Source organism: Populus nigra, chromosome 3, assembly GCF_951802175.1.
Source record: "Populus nigra chromosome 3, ddPopNigr1.1, whole genome shotgun sequence".
NCBI classification, from domain to species: domain Eukaryota; kingdom Viridiplantae; phylum Streptophyta; class Magnoliopsida; order Malpighiales; family Salicaceae; genus Populus; species Populus nigra.
Genome location: NC_084854.1, coordinates 7,844,257 through 7,855,351, shown reverse-complemented (window position 1 = coordinate 7,855,351; position 11,095 = coordinate 7,844,257). Strand labels below are relative to the sequence as shown.

The 11,095-nt window shown below is 33.2% G+C and overlaps 3 protein-coding genes across 3 annotated transcripts; all 3 read left to right on the top strand.

Moving 5' to 3' along the window:
- The first annotated feature begins 3,598 nt into the window (after window positions 1–3,598).
- LOC133688782 (class V chitinase-like) lies at window positions 3,599–5,505 on the top strand. Its single transcript, XM_062108395.1, has 2 exons — window positions 3,599–4,991; window positions 5,186–5,505. The coding sequence occupies exons 1-2, from the start codon at window positions 3,902–3,904 to the stop codon at window positions 5,206–5,208; spliced, it is 1,113 nt and encodes a 370-aa protein (XP_061964379.1). The 5' UTR covers window positions 3,599–3,901; the 3' UTR covers window positions 5,209–5,505.
- Window positions 5,506–6,224: 719 nt separating this feature from the next.
- Window positions 6,225–7,860, top strand: LOC133688783 (class V chitinase-like). Its single transcript, XM_062108397.1, has 2 exons — window positions 6,225–7,590; window positions 7,687–7,860. The coding sequence occupies exons 1-2, from the start codon at window positions 6,513–6,515 to the stop codon at window positions 7,707–7,709; spliced, it is 1,101 nt and encodes a 366-aa protein (XP_061964381.1). The 5' UTR covers window positions 6,225–6,512; the 3' UTR covers window positions 7,710–7,860.
- A 2,401-nt stretch (window positions 7,861–10,261) lies between these two features.
- On the top strand, window positions 10,262–10,994 carry LOC133688484 (large ribosomal subunit protein eL39). The gene is made up of 3 exons (XM_062107972.1): window positions 10,262–10,421; window positions 10,530–10,633; window positions 10,757–10,994. The coding sequence occupies exons 1-3, from the start codon at window positions 10,419–10,421 to the stop codon at window positions 10,803–10,805; spliced, it is 156 nt and encodes a 51-aa protein (XP_061963956.1). The 5' UTR covers window positions 10,262–10,418; the 3' UTR covers window positions 10,806–10,994.
- Window positions 10,995–11,095: the final 101 nt, after the last annotated feature.

Here is an 11,095-nt window from a genome sequence, read left to right as displayed (position 1 = left end):
TACTTTATAAATATCAAGAAAGTTTTGTTTCTTTCTTATATGAGATATAGTTTTTTTAGAGGATTTTGAGTTTCACTAAAATAAGTCAACCAAGGGTTCCTTGAGACTAATTACTCATTCATCTATAATTTATTTAAATCATGTTAATGTTCCGTGTTAAAAAACCTATGTTGGATATTAAATTTCAATAAATTTTTAACCTAGAAATTAAATGGATCCTATTTTTAATTTAGCTTCAAATATGCTCATTGATCATATTTTAACAAATTTTCCAACAATCCCACGCATTAATGGAAATTTTCTAACCAATTTGAAAATAACTTAAAGATTTATTGGGATATACTGATTTTGTAGATTACTATATAAGGATAAGTAACTTTTGATTTTGAACTTTCCTTAGTGAAATATTATTAAATTTACTCGGCTAAATAGTAAACACGATGTCTTGAACTATTCAGCCTTTTATGTAAATCAAGACAATAGTACTTACATAATTCTTTGCCTAGATGTTCCTTGTAGTTCTCATTATTGTGTTCATTTTAACTTTGAACAACTTCTAGATTCATGAGTGCTTTAGAGAATTCAACTTTTATCAAACTTCTTAAATAAATGACCATGTTTCTCACTTACAAATGTGATCTTTTATTAAAAGTATTACGTTATACTTCATTTGGTGTACTAAGATATAGAAATTATTAAGAGCACAATTCACTTTTCATCACACTACAACTAACCTTATTTCATTTTAGGAGTAAATAAGAAATAATATGTTTCTACTGCTATTGAGAATGTTACATGATTTAATTTTCTATTTGAATATAGATTTTGGAATCTCCAATCAATAGGTATGATTACCATCATTATACTCTTTCATCTTTAAAGGCTTTAATCACATTCCCCTCAATGAATTATACATAAGCTCTCTCGACAAAACTTTAGTTAAAAAATCCATAATATTTTCCTTTGATTACATAGTCAATAGAAATAATTTCAATCAAGAGCAAGTATTTAACAATATTATATCTACGATGTATATGTCTATACTTGTCATTATACATGCTAATTTATGCCTTTTCAATTATTGACCGACTATCATAATAGACATAAATAGTTGCATTGGTTTTGGCCGGCATAAAATATCCTGTAAGAAATTCTAAATCAATTTGGTTTCCTTTCCAACTTTATCAAAAGTAATAAACTTAGATACCATTATGGATCTTACAATACATGTTTATTTAGAGAATTTACATGACATAGCTACTCCAAAAAGTATGAAGATATATCCACTTGTGGATTTTAAATCTTTAGTGTCAGATATCAAATTAGCATCATTATACTTTTTTAATATCATTAGGTAACTAATATATTATAACCTATAGTCAAAGGTGTATCTCAAATATTTGAATGCCCTTTTTATTATCTTTTAATGACCCTTACTTAGATTACTTGTAAATTTACTTAGATTCTAACAAAGTAAGCAATATCAGAGATTATGCAATTCATGATGTGCATTAGGCTTCTAATTATTCAAGAACATTCCAGCTGATTTATTTTCTTACCTTTATTCTTGGACATATGTATACTTATATCAATTGGTGTTTTGATAGTACTATTATTACCTCTAAAAAATTTATCAAAAATTTTCTCAATGTAATGAGATTAAGACAATATCAATCCATCAGATATACTAGAAATTTTTATTCCTCATATGACATTTATAACACCTAAGTCTTTCATGTCAAACTTGTTAATTAACATTTTCTTAGTAGACTTGATCACGTGATCATTATTTTCTAAAATTAATATATCATCCATATAAAGACATAAAATGACATAACCTTTATATGTATTTTTTACATAAATACATTTATTAACTTTGTTTATTTTGAACTTATTTGACAACATAACCCTGTCAATTTTTTTTTCATGTTATTGCTTAAGTGCTTATTTTAAATCGTATAATGATTTGTCAAGTTTATAGACTTTTTTTTTCTTGTCCATTGATAACAAACCCCTTAGGTTGTTCTATGTAAACCTCCTTATCAAGGTCACCATTTAAAGAATTTATTTTTACATCTATTTGATGTATTTCAAGTTTGTTAATAGTTATAATAACTATTAATGTTTGTATAGAAATTATTCTTGATATATGTTAATATGTGTCAAAATGCTCCACCTATCTTGTTGTCTAAATTCTTTGATAACAAGTCTTACTTTATATTTATCAATAATACCATAAACTTTCATCTTTTTTTTGAAGATACACTTATAGCCTAATAATTTACTTATGAGAGGAATATCTACTAGTTCTTATATATAATTATTCACAAAACATTCAGTTTTATTATTGTCTGTTTCCTTCCAATAAAAAGTTTTCGAATAGGATATTCCTTCATAGTAGATTTAAGGTTTATTTTCTAACAAGTATATTAAAAAATTAGGATCAGATGAAGGGGGAGAATTGTTAATGTGGGATTTTGTTTGGAATGTGTTAGGTTGACCATTTGATAAATGGGAAAAGGATTAATGAGAAAAAATCCGAAAGAAAACATATCCTTTTTTTTTTTGATATTTTTGTCTAAAAGATAAAGGAATTATATTGTAATAATAATTATTTATGTATTAACTTGATTGCGTAAAATGAAGTTAATGCAAGGGTAAGAAATGTTTAATATTGAGTTGTTAAAATTACACAAAAAATTATTTCAGGGTATCGGGATAAGATAATAATATTAACATTTAACTTGTTGTATGAATAATTCAATTAAACTATAATATTATAAAACTTGAAGGGCTGCAAAAAGAAAAAAAAGGTATTTACTAAAAAAAAAAAAAACTGCCATGAACTAGTCATAAGTGTGTCGGTACAAAATAGAAATTTAAAGTTGGAACTGGTTCATTTTTGTTTTAGGGTTTTAGCTATATGTTGCTGCTGCTGATGTGGTTCGGATTTAGATGGTTACAAGCTAGTAGTTTTTATTGTAAATCAATCTTTCCAGTTATTTAGTTAACAAAAATGGGTCCATCTCTGCTGCCTCGTCTGTCTTTCTTTCTTCCTTTCTGTCTGTAATATCTTAATCTATGCAAATTCTTCTTCTATTTTCTCATTCAAATCATGCGGTTAAGAAGACATGGGTCACTCTGTCTTTTGTATTTTCTCTTTCAAATTACTTCCGGAAAGAATCTGAATATACTTGGAATTGTATTTTCCCTCTGTCAAGTTTTGTAGCATGAAAAGGAGAATAGCGTAGCAAGCATGACCCGCCTCTCTGTGTTTCCAGTATTAACATTACATGTATAGAAAACAGAAGGTGTGGAGTCCTAAATGCAGAGCAATGATAGAAGCCTAGAAAGAAAGAAAGATGAAATAGTGTAAAAACAAAGTCAACGAAAATACAAGTAAAGACCTCAAACCTTCTGCAGAAAGAAAAACAAAGAGACCTAAAGATCAGTTCAGTAAAGGCTGCGTTTGAATAAAACGAAATTAAAGGCTGCATTTGACTTTGAAATTCTGCCATTTGCAAGTCTCTCTCTCTCCCACACACACACTGACACACATTTATATATTTTCAATGCACTAGAATAGGAAAGCACCCCTAAACCGTCTCTGAGAGGTAGAATAGTACTGGATCCACTAACATCAACTTGCTATGCCACTATCGTGTGCCAGCTACTGTCCACATGCCTTTGATCCTGCCTATTGTATTGTGGAAGCATTATGGGAGTAGCACCGCCCCTTTGAATTGTAGCCATAGGCTGGCTAACTGCATTCAACAAAATCATGGCGGATGTGTTTTTTTTTAACTGTCTACAAGTTGATCATCCATATGAAATACTCTATAAATTGTTAGTTTCCTAGCAACTTCTCATCAGCTATCAAGGGATATTCCTCATCTTCAATATGGCAATCAACATCATTCCTCTTTTCTTCTCCATCTTCCTTGTTTCATTTCAGCCCTACTTCTCCGTCGGCCAAACTGTCGTCAAAGGTGGTTACTGGTTTCCTGGTAGCGGCTTTGCAGTTTCTGACATAAATTCTACTCTTTTCACTCACCTTTTCTGTGCATTTGCCGATGTCAATAACCAAACATATCAAGTTACAATCTCATCTTCAAACCAAGCTCAATTCCAAACCTTCACCAAGACGGTCCAACAAAAAAACCCTTCAGTGAAAACCCTTTTATCAATTGGTGGAGGTGGCTCCGATGTAAACACATTTGCTTCAATGGCTAGCCAGTCAAGTTCTCGTAAATCATTTATTGATTCCTCCATCAAGTTAGCAAGGTCTAACAATTTTCTTGGCCTCGACCTTGACTGGGAGTACCCTTCTGATTCTACACAAATGAACAATTTTGGCACCCTTCTTACTGAGTGGAGGGCTGCTGTGGTCACTGAGGCCAAAAGTTCTGGCAAGACACCATTGATGTTATCTGCAGCAGTTCTTTACTTATCATATTACTACTCATCCTCGGTGACGTACCCTATCCAGGCTATATCAAACAGCCTGGATTGGATTAATCTAATGGCATATGATTTTTATGGCCCAGGATGGTCTCCATCAAGCACGGGACCTCCTGCTGCTTTATACAATTCTGGGAATCTAGAAAGCGGAGACAATGGGGTCAGGTCCTGGATTCAGGCTGGCATGTCTGCAAAGAAACTAGTACTTGGCCTTCCCTTTTATGGCTGGTCATGGCGTCTGACAAATTCGAATAACAATGGCCTTTTTGCACCGGCCAATGGACAAGGCCTAGCAGGAGATGGATCAATAGGTTACAATCAGATCAAGCAGTACATAACCCAAAATAGAGCTACTAAAGTGTTCAATGTCACTGTTGTTACAGACTATTGTTACAGTGGAACTACATGGATTGGCTACGATGATACTCAGAGTATCTCCACCAAGGTTGCATATGCTAAAGGGAAAGGCTTGTTAGGTTACTTTGCCTGGCATGTAGGTGCCGATGACAATTGGGCCCTTTCTTCTAAAGGTTAGTGTGGATTAGACTTGTGTACGTTGAAAGGGTAGTAGCTCTACCAAAAAACTTCATTGTTACAACAACACTAAGAAACAGCTATAGATGTAACTGCTGAAATTAAAGACTTTACACAGCACCATAATTTGTCCTTTGATTATCTGTCTAGTTCATGTCTTTCTGATATGAGATTCTTACTGTTTTGGCAGCATTGCAGACATGGGGAACATAGACAAGAGCTTGTTCCTGATCAAATAATAACCAAGAGACAGAAACACAGAATGTTTCTTCGATCAAATATATATCCTCCGGCTTGTCCTTTACGGCAAAGTTAAAGAATTAAACATATGTACTCCTATCATGCTTAAATTGTCTTATAAGCCTAAGTTAATAAATGAAACGGTAGGGAAACTTTTCTCTATTAATTAAAAAAAATTGCATATATTTTTCTAACATTTAAATTTATTATATACCCTTGTATATTATATTATTACCCCACTATACTAAATGACTTGAAAAACTTAAAAGAGCTGCTGCTGGTATTGCTGTTCTTCATTTTCTTCTTCTACGGTCTCATCAGATAGTGAACTGAGAATTGATGATTTTATTTGGCTCAAATTGTTAACATATGTAACTAATTTTGAGAAAAAGAAAACTAAATTTTTATACCTATCATTTTTGAAAAGGAAGAGATAATTAATTTCTGTGACTTTATTGGTTATGGATTTTTCTAAAGAGCGTGAGAAAAGATTAGGTGGCTGAGAAGCACACAGAAAACAAGATAGTTAAGAAAATTACAAAGAAACCACAGCATAGTGAATCCACAATAACTAGACAGTAGGTAAACAAGACTTCTACAATACCATGTTGTTTAGTGTGTTTTGTTTTTAAGGCTAAGCCAAATGAGCATGTATTTATACATGTCGTGTTGAATTTTGCCTAAAATTTGAAAAGTCTTCAAAAGTTCGTCACAGGGAAGATCAGCAGAATTATCCAGTTGTTCCTGATTCATGCGGTTACCTGAATTAACTTTGACCAAGACGTTATCTAGATTTTTCAAGAATCACTCTTCTAGATTTGTTTCAGACTTTCAGCTGATTCATTTGACCATGGCATCAATCACTGTTGTATCTTATTTAGATGTTTCGTGTGAAACTTCAACTTGTATGACTCAGCCACGTTATTTAATGGAAATCAGGAAAAGCTTCTCCAATCTCCAGATTTCCATTATTTAAGGTTATCCTGCTTCAAAACAATGATAGATTGATCTATCATTCGTCAATCACGGAATTGACTACTGGATCCATGAGAGCATAAGCTAGCTAGTTACGCAGTTGAAAGTTCACACAGCTTGTAATATCAAGCAAGATACGACAAAGAGTTTTTCTCTATTTTAGTTAATAAGATCATGGACGCAACTGGATCATGGAATGCTTTTACAGAAAATGTCAAAGTTGGCTATATAAGAGGACATTATGTAATTTGTAGAACCAGCTTTACATATCAAGCAAGACAGCTTAGCACCTCTGATCAAATATGGCTGCCAGAACACTTCCATTCTTCTTAACTCTCCTATTTCTGCTTCAACTCCACTCCTCAGCTGGACAAAATGCAGTTAGAGCTGGATACTGGTTTCCTGGTAGTGGATTTCCAGTTTCCAGCATCGATTCCACCCTTTTCACTCACCTTTTTTGTGCATTTGCTGATCTTGATCCCCAAACTAATCGGGTTATCATCTCGTCTGCAAACCAGGCTCAATTCTCTACCTTCACGCGAACTGTCCAACAAAAGAATCCTTCTGTCAAGACCCTCCTATCTATCGGTGGAGGAGCTGCAGATGAGACGGCCTTCGCTGGAATGGCAAGCCAAGCCGGTTCACGCAAATCATTTATTGACTCTTCAATCAATTTAGCAAGGTCTAATAACTTCCACGGCTTGGATCTTGATTGGGAGTATCCATCCACCACTACTCAGATGACCAGCTTGGGTCTACTTCTTGCTGAATGGAGAGTCGCCGTGGCCAATGAGTCTAGAAGTACAGGCAACACTCCATTGCTTCTATCGGCAGCAGTTTTCCGCTCATCAGATTATTACACCATCAACTATCCAATCAGAGCCATATCAAACAGCTTGGACTGGATCAATGTAATGGCCTATGACTTCTACGGTCCTGGTTGGTCAAATGTGACAGGACCACCTGCTGCATTATACAACCCTGGGACTACAATGAGCGGGGATTATGGAATCACAACTTGGATCCAGGCTGGTGTGGCAGCTAATAAAATAGTTCTTGGATTTCCCTTCTATGGCTGGGCTTGGACGCTTGCAAATGCTAATAACAATGGCTTTTTCGCACCAACTGTTGGACCCGCTATATCGAACGATGGCGACATAGGCTATGCACAGATCAACAATTTCATCGCTCAAAATGGTGCAAGCGCACTTTACAATTCAACTTTCGTTTCCAATTTTTGCTACTCTGGCACAACCTGGATTGGATACGATGATAAGGAGAGTATTTCGACTAAAGTCACCTATGCCAAGAACAGAGGATTGCTCGGTTATTTTGCCTGGCATGTTGGTGCTGATGACAACTGGGCTCTTTCTCAACAAGGTTAGTATGGATTTATCGGTAATTCAATTTTGTCCCATCCCTTTAATTTACCTGTAGGGTTCTTCTAACAATGCATTAACACCATTGTTGTGGCAGCGGCATCTACATGGGGAGCATAGACACAAAATGCTGACAGGATAAGCATATAGGTATCAGTATCTGTATACACCATCTTAATAAGACGAATAAGCCATATTAAATAATCAATATGTTTCCTCGATATCCTAATATTTACCTATGGAATTATAAATTACATATTTTTCCCAATTAGATTATCAGTTTCTACTTACTGAGGCAGAGTCGGCTGCCCGCAGCTCCCAAGACTTCCATGCTTTGAACTGGATTTCTGTGATGATTTATAGCTTACCTCCAAAAATCTAGAGGTGTGCTTTTTTGTGGTTGAAAAGAACTATTAATTAAAAACAAATTAATAAAATTACATAATGGGGTCCAAAGCCTGAAAGGAAAGAACCTACACATGTGATTGATACGAGGAGTCACATCCCCCATCATGTCACCATACGATAATCAGATAAACCCTACATGTGATTTTTTTTTATCGAGTTCTTTTATAGTTAAATTGATGGCCAATCGCATGTTGTTTGTTAAGAATACTCTCATGGACTTAAAGAGACGGGAGATCAAAGATGAAAAGGCTGAGAAATTAGGTGATGATTTAGAAGTTTTTGCAAAATGTTTAGGTTGGTCCTTATATTTTTCACTTTCTAATTTTTCAGTCCCTTTGGTTTTGAAAAATTTAATTTTGATGCAAAACTTTATATATTTTTTAATTTTTAGTCATGGTTTGAGAAAGGAGAGAGAGAGAGAATCGTCATGTTTTAATGAAAAAAAGAGAAAAAAATTGATTGGTGTTGATTTCAACCACGTTAAAAGCCATTCATAGTATCAACGATATATTCAATGAGAAAAGTTCTCCTAAGGTCTTACTTACCCTTCGTCTTGCTTGAGATGGTAGATCTGGGCTCGATAAAGTTTTTAGTTTTCGGGTTAAGTTTTGTTTTTTGAATAGACGATTTGCTAATTTGAACTCATATATGGATTTATTTAGATCTTTATGGTGACTTTTTGGCTATCTAAAGTGGTCTGCGACCGAATAAGAAGTGATGCGTTATCTTTTTGTTTGTAAAAAAACCTAGGTTGGACAAACAATATGTCATATACCCAAACAAGAAAAAAGTTTAATGAGCAAGCATGTGAGCTTGCTCTTTATTTTAGGTCTAAGAGCTGGTCAATTAGGCATAAAATCCTTTTAAAAAGAACTTTACTCGGATAAAATCAATGAAATTGTTTTATTTTTAGTCATGAACTAAAAAATTATTTTTTATTTTGAACCCAAGAGCTGGTCCATCAGGATATTAGTTTTATTGATTGATTTAAAAAAATATATATCATCCAATTCTAATATGTCACGGCCTTATTAATTTAAAAGTGTGTTGTCAAGTATGAATCAAATTTTAGATATATGATTTATTTTTTTAAAAAATATGTTAATAATACTCTTATATATTTTTATAGCTAGAGAAAATGATCTGACTTGCGACATGGCTGAGACAGTAAATTAAGTTCATGATTGAGATTAGCCAACCAATTATAAATAATAGATTGCTTGTTAATTTTTAAAGTATTACTACTTATATTGTTCATTTTTTGTACTAGAAGACTTATAAATTTGAAAGTATATATTCCAAAAAAAAGAGAAGGGTAGTTAACAATTTAAGCATAAGATCTCTAAATGAAATACAAAATTTAATTCTTTGGGTCGCGTTTAGAGACAATATTAGATCATTAACCCATTTTGTGCTCCAGGTCAGATTAATTTTTTAATATAAAAATATATTTAGACATTATTAATGTTTTTTTCTAATGGAAAAAAATTAAATTATAAAGGGATTGATCAGATATAACCCAGTTCACTTGACGAATCTAAAGATAACATAGAAGATCGATAAAAATCTAGTTTGACTGAGCAAAATTTCAAGATGACATAGTTTTTTAATATTAAAATAAAAACATATTGGATTGACTTGATTCAACCCAAATTAACATGTCAAATCTACATCCTTTATTATGAGATTATAATAACTCCATAAAAAGCAAATCAAAACAAATTATGAAATCAATTCTTAATAAACTCAATGTTGAAAGATGAAATTGAAAAAAAAATCAATTATAAAAAAGATATAAAAAATGAGTTGGGTTAACCTACTAAATCCACAACTTAGATCATAAGATCGAAATAACCATATAGAAAGCAAATGAAAATAAATTACAAACTTTAATTCCCAATCAGATCAATGTTAAAGGATGAGATTAAAAAAGTAAATCAATTAAAAAAATATAAAAGAACAACCTAAGTCAATCTATCAAATTCATAACCCAGATCATGAGACCGAGATAACCTTATAGAAAAAAAATAAAAAAAAGAGCTAGTTTATCCTGAGTTAACTTGTCAAACCAGTGATCTTGGTTATGAAACCGAAATAACTCTATGAAAAACAAATCAAAAACTTATGTTTATTTTAATCATAGAGCTTATGTTTATTTTTTTATTTAAATTTGTTTTAACTAATTGCTTTTTTTTTTTTATATAACTAATACCCATAGAACATTTCCGCGGGCCCCTCTTTCCTCCCCTTAGCCCAACACTAACTCAAACACCACCCGACCCAATATGTAAATCATATAAACGACGACGTTAACTCCTCTCTACTATAAAACATCCAAGCACTGCAATTTAGGGTTTCTATCAGCGAGGGTTTCATATCGGCTGCTTCAGTCTCTTGCCTCCAAGCCCCCAACTCGGGAAAATGGTTCTTTCCTTCTCTCCCCTCTCTCTGTTTCTCGATGTTTCCGTGTCTGTGTTTATGATAACGGGCCTTACGTAAGTACTGATGTTTGATTCCATGTTTGTTTTGTAGCCGTCACACAAGACCTTCAGGATCAAGAAGAAGCTGGCGAAGAAGATGAGGCAGAACAGGCCTATCCCTCACTGGATCCGTATGAGAACTGATAACACCATCAGGTACTAAATCCTTCAATACTTTTTTTTTCTTCTTTTATTTATTTACTCATGTTATCCCTTTTTTATCGTTCAAGAGATAAAGATTTTTGTGTTTTCGTTGTTGTTGTTGTTGTTGTTGTGAAGGTACAATGCGAAGCGCAGGCACTGGCGACGTACCAAACTAGGGTTTTGAGCTGGAATAAATGATTTGAAGTTCGAACAATTTAAGTGCTATGTAGTTTTTAATTTTGTCAGACTTGAATATCCAGAGGAATTGTTTTGTTGTGATTTTGAAGGGATTGCTGTTTATTTTTGAGCTTGATTTTATATTTGAAGAAATGTTTTAGACCAGTTCAAGCTTAATGTGATGACCAGTTATTTATTTTGTGTTGTTTGCTTGTTGAGTTTGTTCATGTCGTAATTGCCCTGATCTCCATTATATTATCGTCTCAAGCAGGTTTTGATATCAATTAGTTTTCGGGT

Coding starts and splice junctions, on each gene's coding strand:
- LOC133688484 (XM_062107972.1), top strand. Junction 10,634..10,756: donor AGAACTGATAACACCATCAG/GTACTAAATCCT, acceptor GTTGTTGTGAAG/GTACAATGCGAAGCGCAGGC.
- LOC133688783 (XM_062108397.1), top strand. CDS start 6,513: ATGGCTGCCAGAACACTTCCATTCTTCTTAACTCTCCTATTTCTGCTT. Junction 7,591..7,686: donor CTGGGCTCTTTCTCAACAAG/GTTAGTATGGAT, acceptor TTGTTGTGGCAG/CGGCATCTACATGGGGAGCA.
- LOC133688782 (XM_062108395.1), top strand. CDS start 3,902: ATGGCAATCAACATCATTCCTCTTTTCTTCTCCATCTTCCTTGTTTCA. Junction 4,992..5,185: donor TTGGGCCCTTTCTTCTAAAG/GTTAGTGTGGAT, acceptor CTGTTTTGGCAG/CATTGCAGACATGGGGAACA.